Genomic DNA, 27728 nt, shown 5'->3' on the forward strand with positions numbered 1-27728 from the left:
TAAAAAGGCCATCCTAGGCTACCTGCAGGTCTAGACATGCTGCCAAGTGGAGGAAAGCTGGGATGCCCGTCCACAAAGAGCACATAAAAGGACAAAGCCAAGACTGAAGTGCAACCAATGGCTGCTGCAGACACACTCATCAATCCTAAAAGTACGGCCGCAGATGAGGCGAGGAGCCAAGAGACTCAAGCAATCTTCATGACTAGCAGGAAGCGGCAGTAAGTCTGGGGCACACCACTGTTTGCCCAAGTGTTTCTCACGCTGTGTGAGTCCGAGGCTGCCCTGACTCCTGCCTCTGTCCCCCGGAGCAGAGGCCCCGGTGCTGCTGCCCCTGCGACCCCTCCTTTCTGGGCGTCTGCCCCCTCCCCTGCTCCCACCTCGGGCGCAGAGCACGGGTGCTAGGCCTGCACAGGAGGTGCGGTATCGCACATAAACGCAGCCCGCAATGGTGGTGCCTCATGCACCGTTTCCCTGAGTTCCTACCGGTCTAAGGGTTACAAGCAGCAGGACTCTGTAAGAGAGGACAGTGCCTTCATCCCCCTTGGCTGTAGTTACTGGCAGTCAAGTTGTGAAGCTGCTCGGGCTCCCCAGAACCATAAGCACTGCCAGCCCCTCAGGTGCCCTCACCTTGGCTTTGTCAGCAACCTTTATACTCCTCAGCCTGAACCTGCTCAGGGGATTTAACTGAAGCAAAAGACTGATCTACAGCTGAAAGCAAAATAGCAGGAAACAAACAAAACCTCTTCCTTTTTTAATGATGTTTCTGTAGAACACCTAGGGTTTGTTGGGGTTTTTTTCCCCCCTCTTTAAACAAATCCCCTCTCCTATATATATATATGACACAGCATGCACACCCTGAAAGCAGTTACGCAATACAGTGCACGTAAAGCTTACACCAAAACTCTGTAAGGAAGATCAGAGCACACGGACAGCAGCACTACGTGGATGCCCACGTATCCACTTGCCATCTGTGTGCAGCATCTTTCAAGGCCAAGGCAATGACTGGAATCCCCAAAAAAAGAACAACGGAAATTACATGCATGAGGTTATAAGTTATTCTATTGTTTTGGCATAACATTTCATAGCAAGTTTTGATAAATTAGGTAGTTACAGAGGCAACTTTTGAGTAGTGATTGGCAAAAGACGACTTTCCCATTTACACACACACACACATCACACCCAGAAGCAGAGTAACGTGCTTCCATCCTCCTAAAGGACATTTTCATACACGCCAGTGCAAGGTTCAGGCAACCCCATCAGCTTCGTCTAACAGATGAGACACAGAAACGCCAACAGCTCAGGGTGCAAGGCTATCCTGCACGCTCAGGGTATGGAAAGGTACCACGGTGCTTTTCTGCAAAGTCCACTTCCTCAGGGAATGCTTAACTGACAAGAGTTTTTAAAGACCTCTTAGACCATGTGGGAACAGAGCAGAAAACTGAACCTAGGACTCCTACCCACTAGCTAAGCTGCACAGCCTGGTTACTGATCACCCCCCCACACACACAGGTGCCTGCTTGTTTGTCTGTCAGCCATCTCACAATCTTAGCTGAAAGCACTGATATTCCACTTACCTGGAACATCATCTTCCCAAGCCCATATTTACAGTGATCTCTGCTGTATTTCTGTCCCATCCACATGATTACAAAAAATTACAATAAAAAAAGGCAAAGCAGTTCAAAGCACGAAGTGCTTTACTAACACTTTGCCGTTAGTCAAGGAAACAAGCAAAAACATCTGCACTCAAAACGTCATATGGGTAAAATAATCATTTTTGCGGAGTGCAGCAGGAGCACTTCATGTGCACACACCAAAAGGCATCACCTTACCTTGAAGAGAAAGTTCAGAACGCAATTTAAACAGCTGAAACTTGCTAAGGTGAGTAAAAACTTATTAGAAAACAGAAATGCTGTACAGAGGCATAAATCCTTCAGGTGGTCTTAGTTTTTGAAAAAGAGTTTTTATTTCCTGCAGTGTGCAGTTCACATCCTTAAAGCCCAGCTACACTTAATAAATGAAAACCTATCAAGTACCTCTTTGAAAGCCCTCCATTCCACTTGCTCCAGAGTGAAAGCATTCTGCACGTCAAGTCTTAAACGAGCAAAACATTTACTGCGTTGCAGAACCCTGGATTTCCACAGCCTGCTTGTTTACAAAAAGCAGTTTGTACTTTTCAGTTTTCTCCCACGCATATTAATGCAAGCAATCAGGCTTCTCACTGCCCTACAGATCTGACAACTACCAGAACAGCTATGTTAATTTCTGTTCCAGGCTTGCCTTTTTTTCTTCCTCTCCTTCATCCCTTATTTATGTATGTTCCACTGCAAACACACCTAAGTGAAACTGCAGAGCAGGAGCACACCTGATGGCAGTGCAGAGCGCTCACCCCAGGCATGCCACATCCACCCTGACCTCCCTCACCCCCGGCCGCACTGCAGTAAGTACTCAACTGAGTGGCTCTACTGCTAGCTCAAACACAGCAACACCACACTGCAGAGCTACAGAAGAAAGAACAGGCTAGAGCAATAACTGGGTACTCAGCAAAGCTCCTACATATTCCCACCCAAAGCATAAAATCCATACAGTGCAACATAAAGAACAAGTGGGAAGAATCTAGGCTCTTTCATAGTTACAGCTTTTACAGAAGACTCTGTCATTTCCAAATTAATGTTTGATGAAGCAAACAGCCTTTGCACGACATCGAATCTTCCTCTGTCAGTGAGAGTAACCACCAAAGGACTGCTCAGCGCCAAGGTGCCATCAGCCGAAGCGATGTTAGGCTGTATTTATGAGAAACAGCAGAAGACAGAGACATTAAACAGGTTTTCCAAGCAGTGCTGTTCCTGCCATCGCCTAGCTCAGTTCCTTCTTACAAAACCACCAGAGAGCTTACAAGGCAGCGGCAAAAGGGCAAGATTCCCTTTACTATCAGCCTTGACAAGTACAACGTGCTCATCCAGAACCAAAGCTCTACGGCACCCTTTAAGGAGAAACATCTCTCCTACCGCATCCTTTTGCCTAGTCCAACTTCTCTCACTGCAGATCACACTTAACTCTCACTCTTACTCTGAGCAAACAGTAGCATTCCCCTTGCCCCTACATACTTAAAGGTTTTTACTATTATTTTTGTCAGCAAGCTTAAAAGAAGTTCGTAGGGAAGCACAGCCCTGCCCCATTCCTTCAGCAGTTTTAATGAATGGCCACAGAGTTTCAGAATTTGCCAAGGCCCAAGCACTGCTGCTATCAAAGTGAAACTTCTGTTTCCCAAGGGCAGGTGATTTCTGTTACTGAGACTTTAAAATGGGCTAGTGAGACTATTAGTAAATTAAAATCCAAGCTTAAGGTACAATTTTCTTTTGCTCACAGTCCATGGAGCTCCCAAATACAGAAACATTTTAGAAGTTAAGTATCCACCTGCGGTAAATTACCTGCTCGTTTGCCACTGTCAGACTCTGACCTTGCCTAAGCAATACCTACAGGTGAAATTCGCACTGGAGCTTGACATCTTCTTTATTGGGTGAGAAACATACTAAAGCAGAGAACAGTGTCATTACTGCTGCTGGGGCCCACATGCTACACAGTCACATTTTGATTACTCACCAAACAACACAATGCCGGAACAACCTGAAGATCACAGCAGGCACGCAGCAGGACAAGAGTGTAATCAGACAGCTCTGCGAAGGAAACATTAAAAGGGAAAGATTGTTTCCAGGGAACACTGCACAAGGCTGGCTGCTGGAAAGGGGACTTTCTTAACAGTGAGCTCTGTTACGGGGTTCTCCTGCTGAGCAAAGACTGCATTTTTGAGGCCCACCTACATCCATCCTCGTGAAATGGATGCTGGAGACCAAAGCGATTCAATGCTGAGGACAGCTGTCACAAGTGCTCTGTTGGATGTTTGGAAGAGGCTGATCCAGCCCTTTCCTGCCTGCTTCCCAGAGTGCAGAATAAAACGGGATGGGTGATGGGTACAAGCTCCACACTGACTATCCCTGCCCTCGAGAAAAGGCAGCTCATAGGAAAGAGGATTTCCTCCCCATCATTCCTGTCTCCTCCCTAAGTATCTCCCTAGTGTTTCACTCGAGTCTGCAGGCTGGATGAATGATTTAGGCCTTGAATAAAACAAGAACCCCCGCTCTCAAAATCTATATGAGATGCTGACTTCAGCAAAAACACAATTTTAGAGGAATGACATAGCTGAGGCTGCCTTGGGGCACAGAGACGGACTAAATGATCCCTGTGGTGCCCTTCAACTCTAACTCAAAGGCTGCAATCCTAATAGAAGCAACAGGCATAAAACAGCTTTTGATTCTTGATCCAGCTACATTAACGCCTGGACATTAGCAGCAGACATCATGTCCAAAGCCAGGTGATAATGCAACATTAACTGATTAACTGCGCCCTGCTGTTAATAGCATCTGACAAGTGTTACCACATCAGCACGTTTCTGTTTTCTATTTCTTTTCTGTCTCCACAAATGAGTTAAGCTTTCCTACCTGGGTACTGTGCGTATATGGATGCACACTGACATTTTGCTGCACAGTGCTGCATTTTACTAATACCACACTGAACTTCCCTTCGTTATCTTAATGTCAGGAAATTCTTTATATATGAGAGAGGAGAAAAAGCCAGGAAAGTCTGTCTTGGACTTTGCAGGTAGCTTTAAATTAACACGGTCGTGCCAACTAGATTGTGGTGATGGCATTTGTTTGACATTTATGTTTAATCTCCTTTTTCAGCAGCTGCAAAACAACCCTCTAATTGCAGTGTCTCTATGTTAAATTCACTTTTGCTAAATATAGTTTGCAACCTCAACAATATATGCTGTTACACAGAAGACAACACCTAATTTGTAAGTCTCAGCATTTAGGTGGCAAGAACTCTGGTATGCAATAAGAACAGATATTAGCTTGCCAAACTGGAAATGCCCACACTCAGCAGAAAGTAGAGTTCAGCAATCTGGGTGAATGTGTATTTTACAAGCAAAACTTGTCAGTGACTGAGGGCTGAATTTAATCCACAGCCAGGAATGCTAAGCATGGTATACCAAACTCATAAAAAGGAACAGAACAAATTATGTTCACTCAGCTCACCAACTGCTCAAAAAGAGCCATAAACACTTTAACACAGAGGGAGCTTCTAAAATGAAAATTTTAAAAAAAAGGGCTCTTCTCTTCATTCACAACATACCAGAGACAGCACTGATGAGGAGGTGAGCAGCTGAGAAGAGTTCTTCATCCTGAGGCTGATATTTGTGCAACAGCTCACTCTGTAAACTGCATCCTAAGAGCTGCAAGAAGTCAACAAGGTCTCGTTCTTGTGCAGGTTTTAACTCCTTCAAATCTGGCTTGTCTCCTGTGCAGATATCATCTAACTGGAAGCAAAAGAATAAGTAAAACTTCTTGAAAAGAGAAAAGTTCAAGCAAAAGAGAATGCTAGCTCTATTCTGAAATTACTTTTAGGAATCAAGCAGAAGTTTCATCTTACCACGTCCTCCAGGGCAGTGACCATTTCTTCATGGAGCAAGAACTCACAAAGGGTTTTATATATAGCTCTTTGCTTGTCTTCCGGCAGCTTCACAAAGGGCTGGAACTGAGTCTTCAACCGTGACAGATCTTTCCCAAGAAAGCAGCAAAAAGTAAAACTAAGTATTTCTACACAAATGCCAGTAAAAACAGTTAATATTTTTGCTATGTGTTTCATAAGCTCATTTATCACCACATCTTGACATCCTGATTTCCATTAGCACAAGTTATAATGCAAGGCTGAAACACATCTGATTATATTTCCCTAATGAGCCAATGAAGCATCAATGAAAATTCTAAGAAAGAAGAACAGCTACCAAGGATCAACATTCAGTGTTTGGTATTTTTAATATTTTAGAAGTCAGTATTTTAATGTTAACTGAACTAACCATATATTAAGTTTCTCACTTGGAAGTTCATCTCCAGAGAATGTTCATTTATAAGGCAGAATGAAGAGTTCTGCTCATAACTTTACTTCTTAATCTGTGGGTTAATGTGAATTACAAAGTCAATGATATGAGTCCACACACAGAATTGAAAGTTCCTATTGCAATCCTAAATTGTTATTGTACTCGTATTTCATCAGGTGCATCAAAGAATTACAACCCTTCACCCCTGACCTAATTATTATTACAAAAATCAGGACAAAAATCTCTTCTTGATTGAACTATTTAATCCATTACAACACATACAACAGAAGCACGAGAGTTCACTGCACTTCTTTCCCCACAATTGAACTATGACACTTAAACAAAATGTTTTATGACATCAAATTACCACTTTGCTAAAAGAAAGTAAGTTTTCAAGTCAATAATGCCAACTGCAAGGTTGGAATGTGTTTTTCCACATTCCAAAAATATGGGCATGCAAGTGTTCTTAACCTTGTTTAAAACAAATTTCCCCTCATGTCACTCCAGTCAAGAAACATGCTGTCTTTAAAGATGCCTTTTATATCTAAAAATTACTTCATAGGGAAAAAAAAAAGCCCAGCCACAGGCAGATATTTTTTGTACCTGATGCAATCGTATGACTCTCTATACAAATAACAGAAGAGGAAACCTACTTTAAATTGCTTTAGTAGAAAGAATTGTTTTAGTTTTTTTCCAAGAGACAGTCCAGGTTAATTAATTAAAAGAAACCTCCAGGCCTTTAAAGCAAAAAAGGCACAAAGGTATGTCAAACTAAAACAAAAACCAAAACAGTGGCATATCATTCTTTCACAAATAAGTGGTTTTTATATACACATGGAGACACAGTTATTCCTTCAAACAAGCCTACACTGGAGAATGACAGAATTTATTTCAGGACAACAAATACCTATTTTGGTCACAGTCTATTGAACAGCCACGAACAAAGGGTGAAATTTAGAGATAACAAAACTGATGTTCATCATTAGAACCAGCTGTAAGAACTCTACCAAGAACTGATGAAAAGTAAAGTGTGTTCTGAGGCCTTGCTTGTTTTCCCCCTTTTTCATTCCCCTGGTGACAAACCTGCCCCTTCCTTCCACATCCCTGCAATAAACAGGTTGTGCCTGGCTCATTATACCAATTTGCAAACTTCCATTTAAATCACATTTTAATTTCATCAGCCTTAGTTGATACCGAAGATTTCTATAAAGCTTCTCAGAAAATAATGAGCCTAAGTAAAGGCAGGGGAGATGTCTTTGTAATTTTTGAGACTTAAAATAACCTTTAACTGAGAAGCTTTACTGAGAGTATTTTCCAAATAATGAAAAAATATTTTCAGTGACCCTTTCTGAATGAAAGCATAAATCATCATTAATCTTATAGAGCTTATCTGGAATGTAACAGAACTGGGATAAAAACTTGATTTTTTAAGATCATATTTATGACAAAGGGATTCAGGATGTTCCTAGGGAACAGTCCACTGCATATACTATTGCAGAAGTAAATTCTTCTCTTCTTTCAGTGCATTCCCCCAAGAGTTCCTGATAAGGGCTATTAGAATGAACTAACATAATTTCTTATGTACTGTTGTACCAGATTATTTCCTCCTATCATGTTGCTTAACTCACTGTAATGTAATCATGTAAAGCACTTCTGGTAATACCTTGTCTCAATACACTTAAAGAAGCGTCACTGGGAATGAAGTTTTTAGCCCCAGAGTACATCTCATTATCAACAGCATCTGGCTGATAGAGAAACAAAGCATCTCTGAATAGTGCTGAATGGGGATAAGTTGAGCCTTCTGTGCTTTCTTTTTCAAAACCTCCTTGCTGTTCATCTAGCAGGCAGAATTCTGTAATTAGAAATTCAATTTAAAAAAATAATTAATAAAATACACAAGCAATTACCGAAAGAGACGCTAGCTTATATTATTGTTGTGGTTTAGCCCCAGTCAGCAACTAAGCACCACGCAGCTGCTCACTCCCCCTCCCAGGGGGACAGGGGAGACAAATCTGAAGAGCACAAGTAAGAAAACTCATGGGCTGAGATAAAAACAGTTTAATAATTGAAATATAACAATAATAATAATAACAATAATAACAATAACAACAACAACAATAATAATAATAATAATTAATAAATTGTAATGAAAAGGAAAATAACAAGATAGAGAGGAACAAAACCTAGGGAAAAACAAAACAAAAAAAACCCCAAGTGATGCAACCGCTCACCACCCGCCGACCAGTGCCCAGCCAGTCCCTGAGCAGCAATCGCTGCGCCCCGGCCAACTCCCCCAGTTTATATACTGAGCATGACATCATATGGTATGGAAGAGCCCTTTGGCCAGTTTGGCTGTGCCCCCTCCCAGCTTCTTGTGCACCTGGCAGAGCATGGGAAGCTGAAAAGTCCTTGACCAGTGTAAACACCACTTAGCAACAACTAAAACATCAGTGTGTTATCAACATTATTCTCATCCTAAATCCAAAACACAGCACTATACCAGCTACTAGGAAGAAAATTAACTCTATCCCAGCCGAAACCAGGGCAATTATCTAGTGTTCTTGCATGTGATTTCTCCATGTCTCATCTGTTCTAGACAGGAAGAATGCCAATGGTTGCTATGTATGTGAATTCTCGTGCATTACTGCAGCCCTGATGTTTGGTACAGCGTGCACAAAGCTCCTATGATGCAGCTACCAACTACAAAATGTCACAACAGCTCCTGTGAATTAAAGTAACGCAGACAGCAAATAACATGAAAACATCTCACCAACACCATAAACCCAAATGCTGCACACAAAAGATGCAGGTATGAACTTCACATTTTCTACCAATCAAGAGATGTGCTGTAATGCAGGCTACAGGATCCGCTCATGATGGAGACACATGAAAGCGCTTTCTGAGATTCATAAGAACTCTGAGAGTCACTCACAGAACTTCTTCTGGTCATGGCACTGATAGACTCCTCTTTATGAGCCAAGCCACAGGTCCATCCTCAAGTTCTCCAAGTGAGTGAAAAACAGGGGGCTTTTCAGAGCCTCTAAAGGACTTCACCCAGGCATGTTCACTAACAGAATCACTGCAACATACAGGCTCTTTGAAATAACTTCACGAAGAAAATAACACACCCTGGCTGGATTACCCTTTCTGCCCTCGTCTTCATGACGAGCACTGGCCTACCTCACCCAAAGAGGACTGCAGATTTCCTGCCACCCCAATGCCCCCAACTTGATGAAGCTAAGGGACTCCTGGGAAGCACAGGGAACCTTTGTAAGAGTTATGCTGAGAAATCTGGAAAATCAAGTTCTGTGCTCACGTGTCCAATATTGTGCCCCAAAGATGGAGAATATAATCAAAGCCCTATGTATTATTTTGATCATCTTTTATTTGCTCAAAGGCAAGATTTGAAACTGTACCCCTGGCACTCTGCAGCAGGTCTGAGGAGAACGCAGGCAGGCTAGCAAGAGGAACTCAATTTTAAAGCAATACCTGACAGCAAAGGGAAAAAAAAAAATGTAACTAATCAAGCACAGTGCTCACATGTACCAGGCCAAAACCTAAATATAACCTTCCTCCAGTTGTAAGAGTCTGTCTCACCAAATTAAGGACATTGAAAGCAGATGAGAAAGCACAGAGAGCACTCCATCGGCAAAGAGCTTTTTCAAAAGGGAGAGCAGACAAAGAAATCTCTGCCACAGAGAAAGAAAGATGACAAGAGACCTTTATGCCTGCATAACCCTTCACAGAGAAGAGCAAGCTACAGAGGAGCAGAAAGCGATTAACACAAATTAAAGAACTTCCCAAAGCAACAAGACTCCGGACAGCAGCTAAGGCACCACAAGGCCAACATGCTCGTGTTACTTTCATTGATAATAGAGAGGCTTTCACACAAACCCCGAAAGAGGAAGATAGTGCTAATAAACTACCTGCCCTTCCCAGGCAGAATGATGCTAATAAGGGACCTCAATACAGACCGTCGTGTGAGAAGTTTTAAGAGATACAGATCCTGCCGTTAAATCTTGTAACAGGACTCGATTCAGAGGAAAATACAGGACTCAAAGTTTTGTATTAATAGGACTGTTAATTAATTTTATATCTCATTAATTTTGTCATACTCTTTAAAAAAAAAAAGAGAAGGGAAAATTAAGTGAACGAAAGAATATACATAATACTATGATATTTGCTCTATTGAATTCTATTACACCCATCAATGACAAACCTCCACTAGTGTAGTTAGATCTTGTTAGTTATTCAGAAACATTAACGAAAATGGAAGAAAACCAGAGATGATCAATGAAAACAATCAAAGGCATAGAGACTCCTTTGCAGGGAGAAGCTGAAAAGGACTGTTTAATTTACAGACATTTAAGAGGAAGCAAGTCACACATATACAGCAATGAACAGAACAAAGCAAATCAGCTGGGTGCTACTATACCTCCTGTTTTGTAAAGCAAGAACAAGAGGACTTGCACTGAAACTTTAGGGACACAAAACTGCAAAGCCTTTAACAGGAATAGCTTTTACGTGTAGTGGAAAATTAGTCTGTAGAAATCAAACAGAATGATTACAGGAAAACATTAGGATAAAGGGATCAGAAAAGGATTAGACCTTTTTTTCCTTTCTTTTTTTATTTATTTATAAAAAATGTCCAAGCATGTCCAGTCACATTAGCCAGATAATTTTAAAGAAAGTTTATATACCATTCTTCCTTATAGAATAACTCAAGCACTATCAGTGGCACAGAAAAAGAAACAACAACAACAACAAAACCCTTACATGCACCTTATTCCGTAATTATCTGTGAAGAGAATCCCATTATGTTACACCTGCTACTGGTCACTTTCAGTCTCATGTGAAGGACGACATTAGTCTCCGGATTTAACTTCAAAGGCTATTTGTATTTCCATAAACAGACACCGATCACTGCTCAGACATCAAGAAGTTGAAGATTAGGCTCCACCATACTTATTCTTGCTAGCAAATCCCTAATTCCCTAATTTTGTTTAATTCCTCCTCTTTACCTTCTCAATGACAGTCATGCAAGGGAAGATAGCACAAATTAAAAAAAAGAGGTAAGACATAGGTTGTTTGAGATCAAACATGAAACAACCTGTGCTGGTTTTGAAGCTTAAAAGACATAACATTAAATATGAAAAAAAAAAAGTGGAAAAAGAAGCAGAAATAGAAAAAGAGCAGAGAAATACAGATCATTAACAAGACCCATGTATTATCAGCTAACAGGACACAGGAATTTCCATCTAGGAATCACATAAGTATGCTATCAGCTATACACCTATGTAGTCAGACAGCCTTAATTGCACCTGATTACTCTGAATTACAGTTGTATTATGACCCTGAAGTCAATGCCCTCTGGTATATCTCTGTGTTCAGTCTATGTCAGAGCAATTCCACATTTCAGAAATTTTTTTACAGGTTACATGATATTTACTTATATTCCTCAACCTACAGAATTCCTTAATATCAGAAGCCAGTTGAAAAAGAATGATGGAGAGTATCTTTTGCATTTCTTATCCAAAGAAAGTGTATCCTGGATTCAAATTGCAACTACACTTCAATTATTTCTTCAACGGATCTCCTGTTTCTCGCCACATCAGTCCTTTCCAGCTTCCAGCCTACACAGTCCATCTGAATTCCTTCCTTCTTGCATATCATCCCCTGAAACCTCGTTTAGATCAGGGAGTTTGAGGATAGACAAGAAAGAAAAACCCAGGTAATTCTGCAGAGCAGAGTTACTACTCCCCCCAAAGCCAATTTCAACATTTTTTAAATCTTGACACCTGAAAGTATTCGACCTGAAATGAGTAAAGCATGACCAGAAAACATGACAAGGCCATTTCTGCAACCATTCTGAGAACAATCTATATATGAAAGTGTAAAATAGACAGAAAAGTTTAAATTCCAGTCCTATACTTACAAATAATTCTTTTCTTAGCATGACTGTTGTCTAAACATTGTTCGTTGACCATCGATTTATATTCAGTTCATTCTCCCTGCCAATAGGTGAAAGCAACAGCACAGGCTGAGGGCCAGCTAGCTAGAAGCAAAATTGCGGAAAAAGACCTGGACAACAAATTCGAGAGGATCAGCAGTGTGCCCTTGCTGCTATTGAAGTTTGCTGCACACTGGCCTGTACTGGCAAGAGTGTAGCTAGCAGATCGATGAAACTGATTTTTCAATTTGCAACACTGCATTCAGAGTGCTGTGTCCAGTTTTGGACTCCCCAGTACAAGACAGACATTCACATACTGGAGCAATCTAGCCAACAGCCACCAAGATTGCTGAGGGCTGGAGAACATCATGTATGGGAAGAGGCTGAGAGACTGGGTTTGTCCAGCTTGGAGAAAATATTGCTAAGGGAGAACCTTACTGCTATTTACAGCCACCCAATGGAAGCATGGAGAGAAGACAGAGCCAGACTCGTCTGTATGACAACAGGACAAAAGGCAAGAGACAGAAGTTAAAGAAAGGGAAATTCTCATTAGATATTAAGACAGAAAGAAAAGTTCACCATGATAGTGGTCAAACATGAGAACAGGCTGCCCAGAGGGGTGATGGAATCTCCATCTCTGGAGATATTAAAAATTTGAATAGACAAGGATATGAGCAATCTGATCTGACTCTGAATTTAGATCAAACTTCAAACGTTGGCCCTGCCTTAAGCTGGGGCTTGAGCTAGATGGCCTCCTGCAGTCCCCTGAAACCTAAATCATTCTGAGTTTATGATTTATGCAAACAAGTGAAAAAGCATTACTAAATCAGAAGAGCAGCATTTCTAATAACTATCAAGGCAATGGAGACCATACAATATTATCACCTTCATACACAGGGAAATGCAAAAATCATTGCCCAACAGGAAGCTCTGTCCACAGCTGAACTGCGTGCCACAGAAAACGAGCTTTATACTTACCAAACTGGCCACTGTGCTTTATAAACAGTTCAATTACACTGTAGGCAATAGTGGTTGCAGGAGGAATTTCAAGGATCACACTAGAATCCTTCATCATACTTCCATTTTCACTCACTGAAACCTAGAGGACAGATTTATTCACTGTTTATCTGATTCAGCTATTGTGTAGCTTAAACATAGAATTAATTAAGGGGAAAAAATACAGAGAAAGAATGTGCCACGATGTCTAACTAAAGCATATGTTACATTTGACATCCATGAAAGGAACCAGATGAGCAGTGAGGTAGAAGCACAATGCCAAGAGTGGCTCTCAAACTCTTAGCTCCCCTGTCCTCCTGCAAAGCTGAGCTCCAGGTACAGCTTTTGCCACACATGAAACACTGTGTCACTAGGAAATGGGCACCCACTTCAGTATCCTGCCCTGCCCTCTTCTATCCTGACACCCCTTTTTGCCCAGCTGGAGACGGGTACCAGGAAGGCAGCACTTGCACAGAGCGTTGTTGAACTGCAACTCCCAGATTTCTGCTACTGGAGATACCCTGTGCACGGAAGTGATTCATCTGCAGCTTTAAAAAAAAACCAAACTTACAATGAATGAGCATATGTTTTGACTTTGGTAATTCCTTCTCAGTTCATAGGCAATTTTTCAGATATCCTCATAATGCAGTTAATCTCTACTCCCATGATAGAAAACTATTAGCTTCTCAATAAATATTAAAAATCAGTAGACACTACAAATATTTTTGATGAATGATTACTTGGCTTTTCAAATAAATTTGCTTCAGCAGTGCTTTTTGCTCTTCAACTTTCACTGAATTGTTGTATGTTTGTTTATGTTCTGCTGTAGGCAGGAATCTACATAGAAACTGAATCACAATTTGACAGTATTGATGGAAACCACGTTCCAGGCTCACACTAAAAGATGGCATCTTTTGCCAGCAAGGCAATGGAAAGAACATTTTACCTGTCTGAAGTTTCACAACTAAGTAGTGCAGTGAGTTCAACATCTTAAGGAAGCATGAAAAATACTCTGAAGTCCATTTGGAGAAATCATAATTTCTTCTCAGATAATCTGCAAATGTTCTATTCTTTGCAGATTCTTAATAACTTTTACCTTTACTATTTTTGTACTGCATCCCATCACACCACTGACTTTTTCTTCTGTCTGGATATGTTCAGATATCGTACACTTCTGAGTTGTTATTATCTTTTCTCTCAAGATGCATAGCACTTCACGTTTTCTTTCTATTACTTGTTGCAGTAAATGACTGTTTAGATTTATTGTTCTGAAAAAGAAAAGACGCCATTAACAACGTAAATACTAGAACTGAGAAAAAACATTTTCTTAATTGCTTGAAGAAGCTTTTATTGTAAAAACAACAATGGTTTCTGTATAAGCAGTCTCCTCAAAATTATTATGTCCTCTTTTGTTATTTGGTAGCAGTAAATACCTGTATTGCACAGTAAGTCCCAACACACGTATTGAATTCTTGATTCCTTGCTCTGAGCAAAAATGGCAGTTGTCTGGCTACTTTCTAAGGAAAAAAGCAAGGGAGAACTAAAGACAACTTTAAGTTTCCAGAGTAATATGAAAACAACCAGCCAGGCTTGTGGACACTGGACTGAATCCTCTGTTACTGTGAAATCACACTGACATGAACTTGGCCATGGCAGGGGATGCCGACTACCCATTCTCTTCAGAGTCTCGTGTTAGCACAAACAGTCTCAGTAAGTCAATGGGTCACGTCCTGCAGTCTTTACTCAAAAGAATTACTTCAACCAAAAAAGTTGTCAGGGAGCACAAAAGACCTGTGCTCATGGTCCATATTATGAACTCCCTGCAGCCTAGCACACTACTGCATACATTATGCATGCACACACACAATAAAAATACGTATAATAGCATAATACATAATAAGCATGTAATATAATAGTATTATCCACACATCACAAAGCTCTGCTTAGAAAGAGTGAAGTGAAGTTGCCGTAAAGTTAGTGGAAGTTAGGAAATACATAGCAAGCAATCTTCCAGTCTGGTTAGTTTCTCCCTTTGTAATCAAGCCCCACTTCTCCTTACAATAGTTCTTGGTTTTCCCTCTCTTACCTGACCAGATCAAGTCCCATTTCTCGCCCCCGCTTCTCCTTCTTCTCAGCTTTGTCCCACAGCCAGCCAGCTCACCCATCCCATTTCATTTCTCTGCCATCATTTCTCAGATGATGCCAGCTGCCCATGGCTCCCAGCCTTATTCTCCCCTCCTTCTCACAGTTCGTTGTTACTGCTTTCCAGCCCTGTCTGGCCAAACTCAGTCTTGTTTATCTCCTTGTCATCATTCAGTCCTGTCACCCCTGTCTTTGTACGTCCTTCTACCTGCTGCAGATGTGCCATCAGTTGCTTCTCACCAGGGGAGGTGACATGGGCTCCTTTGCACCCAAGTGCTGATGTCCAGACTCACCCTGCACTAGGACAGCATGAGGCAACCATCACTACGAATGCTGGTTTGGCCTCCGAAGGCCCATGTGCAGGCAAACGAGTGCCCTGACAGGCTGCTGCCAAATTTTTAAGTTCTTACTCCAAATTCTCAGTCACCAGAATTTCTCGAGAGATGAACGGCACGCAAAGAGAGCGACACCTCAGTGTCAACCCTCATAGCTTGCTATGGATCTGTTTCAGTGTTCACTTAAACCCTGAACTGGCTGAGTGGGATCAGCACCGACCAAATACTTCAAAGGGCTGGATGAGAAAAGACAGAAAAGGTATCATGGATTTGGGGATTGGAAAAGATTATGAAATCTCCTGTATTACTCATCTGTATAACCTCACAATTTACAATTAATGACCAGGACTGTTACAGTCGAAAGAATAATTAGCTGTGGCAGGGACCTCAAATCTCTAGCCCATGCCTCCAATTTAACAACTCATCCCTACTCCACCACATAATTCAGTGTGTTTAAATGCTATGGGAGTTATATCTGTAGTTAGGTACTTCTTAGAATGAGCAGAAGTAAGAAGGTGAATGCCCAGAAACAACAAGAGAGGATTATTTTCTAAGAAAAGATGACAAAATTCACTACCCTGTCTTCTGGGGTGTTAACAGTCTTTCCGGTAACAGTTAAAGCAACTTCTTAACTGTATTTGATTGATTAAAATGTGTCAATTATATTACACTTTTGCAAAATACCCATTGGAGGTCCTCAGATGAGACATCGTATTTTCTATGAACAGATAACTCTAGCAAGACAGTTGGAAGATTAAAAGACTACTATCCCTGGCTCAACTTATACACTCTTTTCTCCTTCATTTTACTGTAAATGGCTATTCGTGGGGCTAAATGGCAATTCCCCAAAAATATGACAGAAAGACATGTCTGACTCCACTTTATTTAAATCGAGATATCTCCACTTTTAATTAAAAAGTTTTAGATTTATTAGATTCTGGAGTTTTGGATTTATGCAGTCTGTGTAAGTCTGAAGTCAGCTTGGTTCTTTATTAAATTAAAAATATCCTGAGGCAATTTTTGATCTTTGGAGAGTTACATGCTTATATGAAAGCTCCATCAGTTGGAATGAACTGTCTGAAAACCTTAAGGTTGATTGTTTAAACAAGGGAAAGAAAATACCTCTGAAGCAATGTGGCAGCCAGTAGAAAAGCACCCCCAAACATTCCTGAGATTATTAATAATAACTTTTTTTCTTTTAGTGCAAAGCCATGCTTTATGCTTGGAATGTAATGAATCTTTGGATTAAGCAAAAATTGAAGAAATGTCAAGCAATCACAAACACCGCTGCTCTTAGAAGTGTCTGCCAAACCAGAGCTATTACTTATCACAATAACAGACCATCAAGCCTATCATATACTTCACAATAATTATTTATGATTCTGAAGAGGTGTCCTAAGCATCTTGAAATGACAAATTAAGGCACTAAGAACTTGCAATTTTAATATTCGACCTAAGAAGCCACAAGGGAAGAAATACAATGAAGAAGCACAAAAGCAATTTGTCGTTTGCTTTCATATGACGTATTTTTTGCCTTTAGAGGATGACAAACTCACCAGATATCCCCAAAAGTTAAAGCAAAAGAAACAAAACAATCAAAGGTAGAAAAATACAGATTAAACAGAGATTTGCTGTTTCTGAATGTTAACATAAGAAGCATATAGAATATGATTTAACTCTATACAAATGAATGACCAAAATAATTGAAGAGACTTTTTTTCCATCTACCTCTACAGTATTCTGCCTGAGGTGGGACTGGCTCAGACCCCGCCATGCTCCTGGCTTTGAGGTTCAGATGCAGACCTAACAGCAGAGTGGCAGAGCGAAAGAGTCAGAAGACATAGGTCAACTTGCAACGAGGCACAGCGAAGAAATTTCCGAAGCGGCACTGGGTGAGCTGCCACAGCGCTGGAGGCTACGCAGCGACACTAACACCATAGGGGCACAGAGCTACCTGCTTCAGTCCCTGATGCAGCACTGCCGCAGGCGCTGTGTCTCTCAGGTAACTTGGGGTCCCCCGCACAGAGCTGCACTGTGTGGCAGAGACACGGCCACCGCCTCAGCCCCACGATTCAGGTGACTTCAGTGGGATGTGTTCAACTGTAAAGCCAGCAGAAATGCTTTCCTCTTCCCACTAAGTTTAGTGAGTACCAGATTTAGAGCTCTAAAACACATAAGCCTTACCAACAGCTACAAACACCTTTTCTTTTTAGGACGGCACAGTTCAATGCTCTCCTCTAGACTTCTGGCACTGAACTTTCTATCATAAAACCCCTTAGACTCTAGGATTGTGTGTGGGCACATCACAGGTTATCACTGGGGCACAGCCTGTGGAAGGCAAAACATTCTGCTCTTCTCAGTGACTCAGACGGGAGACAACATGGGGTAAGCAAATACCCAGCTTATCTAAATTATCATTGAAAATAGCTATCAAGAGCAAAATGCAACAAGGTTAAAGTTTGACAATCAGAGCAGGGCTTAAAGTATACAGGGCAATGGCTGCTGAATCTATGAGTCTATTTTTGCAAGAGCTGAACTAATTTGCAAGCATAACACCGAATATCAAGAAGATATCTGAGTAACAAGAGATGGTTGAGTTAAACCCCTGAGAATGCAGGCAGGCACACGAATTGCATTGCATTTTTTTATTTTACAGGTCATATTTCAGAGCTTTTATTTCTGTTCTACAATCATCACTCTTACCATCTCTTTCACCATCTATTGTACAGGAGCCCTCACTGATCTTGTGTGACCTGTACTACACCAACTGTACTCCTTCCCACATTAAAAGTCTGAGCCGAAGTACTCAAAAGTTACACCATATAAAATACAATGAGATGTTGGTTTGCTAAGTCCCGTTATCAACATACAGGGTATGAGCCTGTATACATACAGATCATTTAAAAGATAAGGATTATGGTTTTCTGTTTGATTGATTGTTCTGCTTAAATAACCTTCCTGAGGTCAATGATTTACTAAGCTGGAAGCTCTATAGGTCAAACATGAACAGAAAAGAATTTCTTTGAGTTTTGGTCTCACTCTCTCCACATTTAATTGGATTAAACACTTCCACTCTCCTATAATGCAATGGCTTCCTTCACTTTTATTCAACCTTCTTCTTCTTGCATGAGGAAAGCAGTGGAGAATAGAGAGGCACAAAGGCAATTTGCTGCAGACTGGAAGCAGGAAAGAAGGGAGAAAGGCAGAAACTAATGGAAGGCAAGATAAAACAGACAACACCTGGCCACAGAGCAGGCTCTCACAGTTAAAGGAGAGAGCAGGAGCCTGCTCTAAACCCCACAGCTGAGACTGAGGGTCTTTCCTTCAGGCATAGATTCTCTGACCAGATTGTCCACAAAGGAGGGGGGCTAGGACAATTTTTCCATCAAATCCTGTCTAGTCTTCTCAGTAACCCACCCCACAAATCCTCAAAGAAAGGTCCTTGCCCATTTACTACGAATACCAAAAAGAATGGTTACTGCTTTGAGTACTCTCCATCCTCACATTGAAGTCAGCACTGTTGACTGCCTGCACAAATTTTCACTAGTCCAAACTACCCACATGAGTGAAAAACTTTTTCAGTCCTGCACTGGGCGATGTCAGCTCAACACACCTCCCCACCCAGCTGCAGAGACATGGCTGGCCCACTCTCACAGCCTCACCCAAATGCAACTTCTTCCTTAACATCCACATGACTAACTTCACAGAATCGTATAGGTTGGAAAAGACCTTTAAGATCATCGAGTCCAACTGTAAACCTAACACTACCAAGACCACCACTACACCATGGCCCTAAGCACTTCATCCAAACGTCTTTTAAATACCTCCAGGGATGGCGACTCAACCACTTCCCTGGGCAGCCTGTTCCAACGCTTGACAACCCTTTCAGTGAAGTAAAATTTCCTCATATCCAGTCTAAACCTCCCCTGGCGCAACTTGAGGCCATTTCCTCTTGTCCTATCACTTGTTACCTGGGAGAAGAGACCGACCCCCACCCCTCTACAACCTCCTTTCAGGTAGTTGTAGAGAGCGATAAGGTCTCCCCTCAGCCTCCTTTTCTCCAGGCTAAACAACCCCAGTTCCCTCAGCCACTCCTCATAAGACTTCTGCTCCAGACCCTTCACCAGCTTCATTGCCCTTCTCTGGACACGCTCCAGCACCTCAATGTCTCTCTTGTAGTAGGGGGCCCAAACTGAACACAGGATTCGAGGTGTGGCCTCACCAGTGCCGAGTACAGGAAGACAATCACTTCCCTAGTCCTGCTGGCCACACTATTTTTGATACAAGCCAGGATGCCATTGGATTTCTTGGCCACCTGGGCACACTGCCAGCTCATATTCAGGCGGCTGTCAACCAACACCCCCAGGTCCTTTTCCACCGGGCAGCTTTCCAGCCACTCTTCCCCAAGCCTGTAGCATTGCATGGGGTTGTTGTGACCCAAGTGCAGGACCCAGCACTTGGCCTTGTTGAACCTCATACAAGTGGCCTCGGCCCATCGATCCAGCCTGTCCAGGTCCCTCTGCAGAGCCTTCCTACCCTCCAGCAGATCAACACTCCCACACAACTTGGTGTCATCTGCAAACTTACTGAGAGTACACTCGATCCCTTCGTCCAGATCATTGATAAAGATGTTAAACAGAACTGGCCCCAACACAGAGCCCTGGGGAACACTGCTTGTGACTGGCCGCCAACTGGAGTAAACTCCATTCACCACCACTCTTTGGGCCCGGCCATCCAGTCAGTTCTTTACCCAGCGAAGCGTACGCCCATCCAAGCCATGAGCAGCCAGTTTCTCCAGGAGAATGTTGTGGGAAACCATGTCAAAGGCTTTACTGAGGTCTAGATAGACAACATCCACAGCCTTTCCCTCATCCACTAGGCGGGTCACCTTGTCATAGAAGGAGATCAGGTTGGTCAAGCAGGACCTGCCTTTCCTGAACCCATGCTGGCTGGGCTTGATCCCTTGGTTATTCTCTACATGCCGTGTGATGGCACTCAGGATGATCTGCTCCATAACCTTCCCCGGTACCGAGGTCAGGCTGACAGGCCTGTAGTTCCCTGGGTCCTCCTTCTGGCCCTTCTTGTAGATGGGCATCACATTTGCTAATCTCCAGTCAGCTGGGACCTTCCCAGTTAGCCAGGACTGCTGGTAAATGATGAGTCTTGGTGAGCACATCTGCCAGTTCCTTCAGTACTCTTGGGTGGATCTCATCAGGCCTCATAGACTTGTGTGTGCCTAAGTGGTGCAGCAGGTCACTAACCATTTCCCTCTGGATTATGGGGGCTCCATTCTGGTCCCCGTAAAAACCTCTCTCACCGCTCGGCCAGAATTCCTCAGCTTGTTCATTCTTCTCCATTTATAATGCACAATAGTCTGATGTCTTCCATGCAAATGCTGCTTGCTGCACAGTGAGAGCCTTCACCCAGCTTTGCTCCCTCTCTAATAGAGACCTCTAGATGAGTGCCACAGAGTAAAATCCACCAGACCTCACTCTGCTACCTTCCACTAAGCACAGACACATCATATTTCTTTTGTTAATCCGTTTCAAATATAACCTCTCTGACCTACTTCTTACAGTCATACCAGAACACAGTATCTGCTATAGTCAGCTTATTGATAACATTTCACAATTTTCCCTACAGAATAACCTGACAATTACTTCGTAGAACATCTTCCCCAAGAATGCCAAAGACTTTTGAGAGTGCAAGTGACAGATAGTTCCTCTATTTTCTATTCGGCACCCTCCTTATTTTTTAAATCACAGACATGCACAATTAATTTATTCAATCCTGTCCCATAACATTCTGTGACTTCATATTATCCATGTAGGGCCTTTGGTAGAAAACTGAATGGTTTTCTCATCATACACATAAATGCTCAAGGAGTTTTAAAGAATAAGTAACAAAATGGGCTGAATTTCTTCTGTACTCAGATTAGGAACAGGCACCTATTTTTGTCTCAGTGTAGACAGTAACTGAATCAATGAAAGTGCATATTAAAGCGCAATATGCAATAGTGTAAAAATATGTTTCCATCATGCCAGAGTATACTACTATGTAACACTTACCCTGTTTTTCTAGTATGCTAACCATAGTTAGGAATCATTCACATGAAATGATGGAAGTGACAGGCAAACATTTCTGCACCCGATGTGGACTGACTGCAGCCACATGGTCCTGTTTCTTTCTCTCTGCTGTCACTGTCCTCTCAGAACTTCTATTTCAATCACCCAACACAACTTAGTGAAACGGTAAAAACAAACAAGTGAATTTGTTAATCCATGAGAACTACAGAGATTATAACCTCCTCATAATCCTTTTCACTGGAGGGGAGAATACAGAATGGCTGAGGTTGGAAGGTCATCTGGTCCAACCCCCCTGCTCAAGTAGGGCTACCTAGAGCAGGCTGCGTAGGATCATGTCTCCAAAGAGGGAGACTCCACAACCTCTCTGGGCAACCTGTACCAGTCCTCAGTCACCCTCACAGTGAAAAAGTGTTTCCTGATGTTCATGCAGAGCCTCCTGTGTTTCAGCTTGTGCACACTGCCTCCTGTTCTGACACTGGGCACCACTGAAAAGAGCCTGACTCTGTCCTCTTTGCATCCGTCCTTCAGGTATTTATACACGTCGTGGTTTAGCTTCAGTCAGCAACTAAGCACCACGCAGCCACTCGCTTACCCTCCCCCCGCCCTCCCTGGTGGGATGGGGGAGAGAATCGGAAGAGCAAAAAGTAAGAAAACTCATGGGCTGAGATAAAAACAGTTTAATAATTGAAATATTATAATAATAATAATAAAAATTGTAATGAAACGGAAAATAACAAGAGAGGGAGAGGGAGAGAGAGAGGAACAAAACCCAGGGAAAAACGAAAAAAAGCAAGTAATGCAACTGCTCACCACCCGCCGACCAACACCCAGCCAGTCCCCGAGCAGCAATCACTGCCCCCGGCCAACTCCCCCCATTTTATACTGAGCATGACATCATATGGTATGGAGTAGCCCTTTGGGAAGTTTGGGACAGCTGTCTTGGCTGTGCCCCCTCCCAGCTTCTTGTGCACCTGGCAGAGCATGGGAAACTGAAAAGTCCTTGACTAGTATAAGCACTACTTAGCAACAACTAAAACATCAGTGTGTTATCAACATTATTCTCATACTAAATCCAAAACACAGCACCATACCAGCTACTAGAAAGAAAATTAACTCTATCCCAGCCAAAACCAGGACAATACATTAATAAGATCCCCCCTGAGCCTCCTCTTCTCCAGGCTGAACAGCCCCATCTCTCTCAGCCTTTCCTCAAATGTGAGGTGCTCCAGTCCCTTCATCATCTTAGTGGCCCTTCACTGGACGCTCTCCAGTATGTCCACCTCTCCCTTGTACTGGGGAGCCCAGAACTGGACACAGTACTCCAGGTGTGGCCTCACCAGTGCTGCAGAGAGGGGAAGGATCATCTCCCCCAGCCTGCTGGCAATACTCCTCATGCAGTCCAGGATACCATTGGCCTTCTTTGCAGCGAGGGCACGTTGTTGGCTCATGTTCAACTTGGTGTCCCCAGGTCCTTTCCTGCAAAGCTGCTTTCCAGTCGGCCAACCCACAGCATGTACTGGTGCCTGGGGTTATTCCATGTGCAGAACTTTGCACCTCCCTTTGCTGAACTGCATGAGGTTCCCACCAGCCCAGCCTGTTGAGGCCCCTCTGGATGGCAGCATGACCCTCTGGGTGTACCAGCCACTCCTCCCAGTTTTGTGTCATCAGCAAACTTGCTGAGGATGCGCTCATCGACCCCATCACACAGATGACTAATGAAGATGTTAGACAGGACTGGACCCAGTATTGTCCCCTGGGGTACATCATTAGTCACTGGCCTCCAACTAGACTCTGTACCACTGATCACCACCCTCTGGGTCCAGCCATTCAGCCAGTTTTCAATCCACCTCACTGTCTGCTCATCCAGCCCATACTTCATCAGCTTCTCTATGAGGATCTTATGGCAGACAGTATTGAAAGCCTTAAAATAGAAAATGGAATATACTCTTAAATCCATAGCAATCTCACTGAGTTAAAGGCACAGGACTCTGACCTAAAATCTGTATGTTACAGTACTCTGTGAATTAGCAAGCACAATGTAATACAAAAAGCAAGAAAAACGTAAAATAAAATATGCTGAGTTTATATACCTAAAAGTACCATTTAACTTTATTTTTGTACTGCATATTACGTTAAGAAGTGTGTTCTGCATTTAAAATGTCATTGCTTCTGCAAATCAGGAAGAATCTCATCCCACATCCTTCAGCTGTCTTCCCTTTTCAGAAAAGGAGAGCCAATGTGGCATCTAGAATCTAATTAAAAGATCAGTAGGATTCTCCTTCAGAAGGTTCACATAAGAAGTGACAGGAAACGTACTTGCTGCCACTCAGCACTTCCAGCTTGCTGAACCTTGAAGACTTAGTTTAGAAGCCGTATCAGCTTTGACTATTTTTTTAGAGTTTTCTGCTATTTATCTGCAACTTTGACTTAAACAGCCTAACACAAGAACAACATTTTAAAATGCAACTTAATTAGGCTATATATAGAGAAATAATAAAGGAAACAACAATTGCTCTAACAAGCACAAGCAACGTATGTCATTAGATGAAATCAAGAACACTTAGCTGACTCTCATCTCACAAGGCCTGATGGGTAAACATCCTCTTAGTACCATAATGCTTTGCATCCAAAAATCACTAACTTCTAGGCACCACCACTCCCGAATGCTGAATTCCTGAATTCCACACAATGCTCCATGAACAAGATGAAAGCCAGACGCTTGGACACAATCCATCATAAATCATAGAATATTTATGAATGAGTAACTGGAATTTCATTTGTAAGGCATTGCCACAATTTCCAGTGAGCCTCGGTGTTATGCTGAAGAAGAAGATAAAAATTATGCTATCCTCATCATTTTCAGTGACCTGCCAGAAGCCAGACTGACTGGATATCAATTATACACTTTGCACCATAAGCCTTAATAAGCTATGAGCATCTAAGAACTAGCTCCTCGTATAAAGGAGCACATTAACCTCATTTACAGTTATATTCAGATCAGTGTAGAGCTACTGATTTTCCACACTCAAAAAGAAGATAATATATTTGTAAGTATTTAGTTACATTCAGGATTATAACCTTGCTGAAGTAAATTTGATTTGCTATGGGAGCATTATTTATTTGAATCGAGTAGATAACTTACTGCAGAAAACTAGAGTAAAAGCTTACTGATCTAAATATAAGTTACTCTAGTTTGGTTTTCTATAGGACTCTTCTGGTGTTAGAAACAAGATTCTAAATCTTGACTGACACTATTTTTCTGATACTAGATGCATACTAATTTTACAGGCCTGGTACACACATTTAGGCCAGTATTTTCTCCTTTTAATAAGGCATTTTGTACAAAGACAGCAAGGTGCCTTATTAGAATAAATTTGTTGACTTGTGAATGCTCACGACAAAAAGAACAGCAGCCATTTGTTTCTGTGAAAATGGAGAATTGATTATTTCTGGAACATCAATGTATCTAAAGAAAATTTACAGTGCTTCTGACAAGTTTTGCACTGATAACAAAAACCTATCATCTTTATCTTCAGAGCATCAGCAAGGGCTATTAAAATGTATTACACCACCTCCTACAGATCTAGGGTACAATGCTGTCACAAATGAACCATCCTCGTCTCCCACAAGTCAGGACCTGCAATACAGAGTAGACCCCTGACTTGTCAGCTGGTTGACAAGTAGGCTTTGGTCCATGACTGTCTTATTGCAAGATTAAATCAATCTCATTTCAGAGTAGGACAGGAAGTGTCGCATATCTTGTAAAATTAAGATTATAGTTTGGAAAATCTGGGGTTTTCCCCTCAGTTAGTACAGTGTATATAACAGGAGCAATAGATCTATAAACTTTATTTTGTTCAACTGCTAGAATATGCATTGACCATGCTTCCTCAGCTTTACTACTCTTTCAGCTGCAAATAATCCAATTTTCTAGCCCAGTCGCTCACACACACACAAAAATTATAAAGCATGCTTACAAGAATATTGGTAGTTCTGAATTCAGTTTCCATAGCATTTGCCCCAGTAACATGGAGAAACCTATCCATTTTTTTTCCAGACTGTTACCTCAGTAAAGTCCCCCAAAGAAGGATTTGACCCTTGTTCCACATGGTAATTCATGCAAATACGCAAGATGAAAATGCAGAGAGATGTTTTTAAAATGAAAGGGAAAGGTTTGACCAAGCTCTCAAAATCTGGAAATTTACATTTTAGGATATATGATTTATCACCTGAAAATGAGAGCTTACAATAAAAATAATTCTCACACTATGGCAACACTACAGAATCAGTTGTTCAGTGATTGCAGCCAGTCTTTTCAGCTCAGTAATATTTCCTGGCCATTACAATGCCCACATTAAAAACATACCTGTCCTCGACATCTTTCATAAGCTGCTGCAAGTCAACCTCCTGCTTCCTCAGGTTTCCAAATGAGGACTGGTTTTCCACATAGCCCTTCCCTCCAGCTCCCAGGCTGATCTTTCCAAATGAGGCTTCAATACTTCCTTGAACAAAATCTTCAAACTTCACCATATATTTTGCAAAGTCAGACTCCACTATTACTATAAAAGCAATAAAAGTAATTTGTACCTGTGAAGAGAAGTGCTGAAACAGTCCTGAAGTGATTGGAAAAACAGAAACTTACAGAAAATATGACAAGTTAGTGAAAGCAAGGAACAGTATCAAGCAGGTAAATAATGAAATTTACAGCTCCGCAACTCTTACTTCTGCTTCCTCGATATTTTCATCATCTTCGCTCCGCTATCTTTTATATTTTGCCATTTAGGAAAACATAAGGTGATTGAAACGCTGAGCTCAGATGCTATGGAAGATTTATAAAGAATGATAGAAACTTATTTCAGCTACAAAGCAAAACTACAAAGCAGACCTGCTTGTACAATAAGGTTAATATTTTGCCATTATCTTGACGTATCTCATTATAGGGCTGTCCCAAAGCTCACTGAAAACCAATGGAAGATCCAATTGGCTTAAACCAATTCTGAATCTTATACACCTATAAACCAAAGAACTGACTCAGAATCAGCTAATCTTCCAAGCCAGCTGCAATTAAGATCTAAACTTAGGGACTTAACTCTTTTCCTGTATGGAATTGTGACATGCCCAGAAATATGGGATTCCAGATTGTTAATCCTAAAACCTGGTTAGGACTGCTGCAGCTGGATGAAGAAAGAAGTACAAGGGTCAACCATTTTTAACAGTCTGTGCAAGAAGAAAGGAAGCAGCGGTAAAACTTGCTTGGCCTTGCCTGTGCAAGTATTCCCTGGGCTACTGTCACCAACAAGACGCTTTTTATCCAGTGCTTTTTGACCTGGAGCACAGTATAGTTTCATGCTACTATTACATACTGGAATCCCCCAAAAATATTCTAGGGGAGCTCCTGTGGCTGCAGACAGCACTGTTATTAAACAGTAGGACTGTACAGCTTGACAACCTTCAGCACTCAATTTCAGCAGTCTATCTAGGCAAAACATTGGGTTTTTTAAACAAACATTTATTATTACTGGTTTTAGTTAAATGAATAGTCAAGTGAGAAAAGATCCAGTCATCTTATTTCCACAGATGGAGAACACTGCAGAGCATTCCTCTGAAAGGAGCCCTCTAGTAACACGATTGAGAATAATAACAAAAAAGATTAGGCTTTGCATTCTTTTTATCTGCAATAATAGTGCTGCCCGAGTATGGCTTTACCTGGTTTTACTGGTTTGTCTTCAGTAAGCACATCACTCAGGGTGACTGTCAAGAAATGATACTTGGGCTTCTGCCAACACCAGAATTTCTTCCTCTTTGTAACTAAGCTCAGAAGCTGCAACTTGTCGGAGGCGTTCAAGTGGGAGACAGGGATCAAGTCACCTCCACTGTCAGTTTCTCTCACAAAATTCTTTGTTGCTTTTGCAAACATCTTGGGGAATCAATTAAAGTCTGAAAGAATACATTCATTTTTCAATAACTAGAGTTGGAAAGTATAAATATTTACGTTGTTACTTTAAGAAGTTCTTCACAGTATTGGTATTAATGCAGGAACAGGTAGTGTTTTCACCCTGCCTTCTCCACTCTGAGCTGGGAATCATGACAGTTTAAACCACTTATCCCAAAGTAAAAAGGCTCTCACAGTAACAGACGAAAGAATTTTAGTTAAAATTTTAAATAAGCAACAGTGAATAAGCAAAGAACAATGCACTGCAAACACGATATGCAAGGCTTAAACATTACAACAATAATGCATGAAATTTATGATCATGCAGATAATGAAGAAAGAAAATAAATTG

At 41.7% G+C, this 27728-nt stretch overlaps 1 protein-coding gene across 2 annotated transcripts in view; it reads right to left on the minus strand.

Annotated features, from left to right (window-relative positions):
• Positions 1 to 972: 972 nt before the first annotated feature.
• The window catches only part of GSDME (gasdermin E), a 31022-nt gene continuing 4266 nt past the window's right edge, over positions 973 to 27728 (minus strand). For both annotated transcript variants that reach the window (XM_075493003.1, XM_075493004.1), the window contains exons 3-11: positions 27151 to 27381; positions 25811 to 26003; positions 13978 to 14149; positions 12864 to 12984; positions 7599 to 7787; positions 5488 to 5615; positions 5191 to 5374; positions 3601 to 3674; positions 973 to 2780 (exon numbers count right to left, since the gene is read on the minus strand). In XM_075493003.1, coding sequence (XP_075349118.1) covers positions 2550 to 2780; positions 3601 to 3674; positions 5191 to 5374; positions 5488 to 5615; positions 7599 to 7787; positions 12864 to 12984; positions 13978 to 14149; positions 25811 to 26003; positions 27151 to 27361 — 1503 coding nt within the window. In that variant the 5' untranslated portion in view covers positions 27362 to 27381 and the 3' untranslated portion in view covers positions 973 to 2549. The remainder of the gene's footprint in view (positions 2781 to 3600; positions 3675 to 5190; positions 5375 to 5487; positions 5616 to 7598; positions 7788 to 12863; positions 12985 to 13977; positions 14150 to 25810; positions 26004 to 27150; positions 27382 to 27728) is intronic.

This window comes from Mycteria americana, chromosome 2 (genome assembly GCF_035582795.1).
Source record: "Mycteria americana isolate JAX WOST 10 ecotype Jacksonville Zoo and Gardens chromosome 2, USCA_MyAme_1.0, whole genome shotgun sequence".
NCBI lineage: Eukaryota > Metazoa > Chordata > Aves > Ciconiiformes > Ciconiidae > Mycteria > Mycteria americana.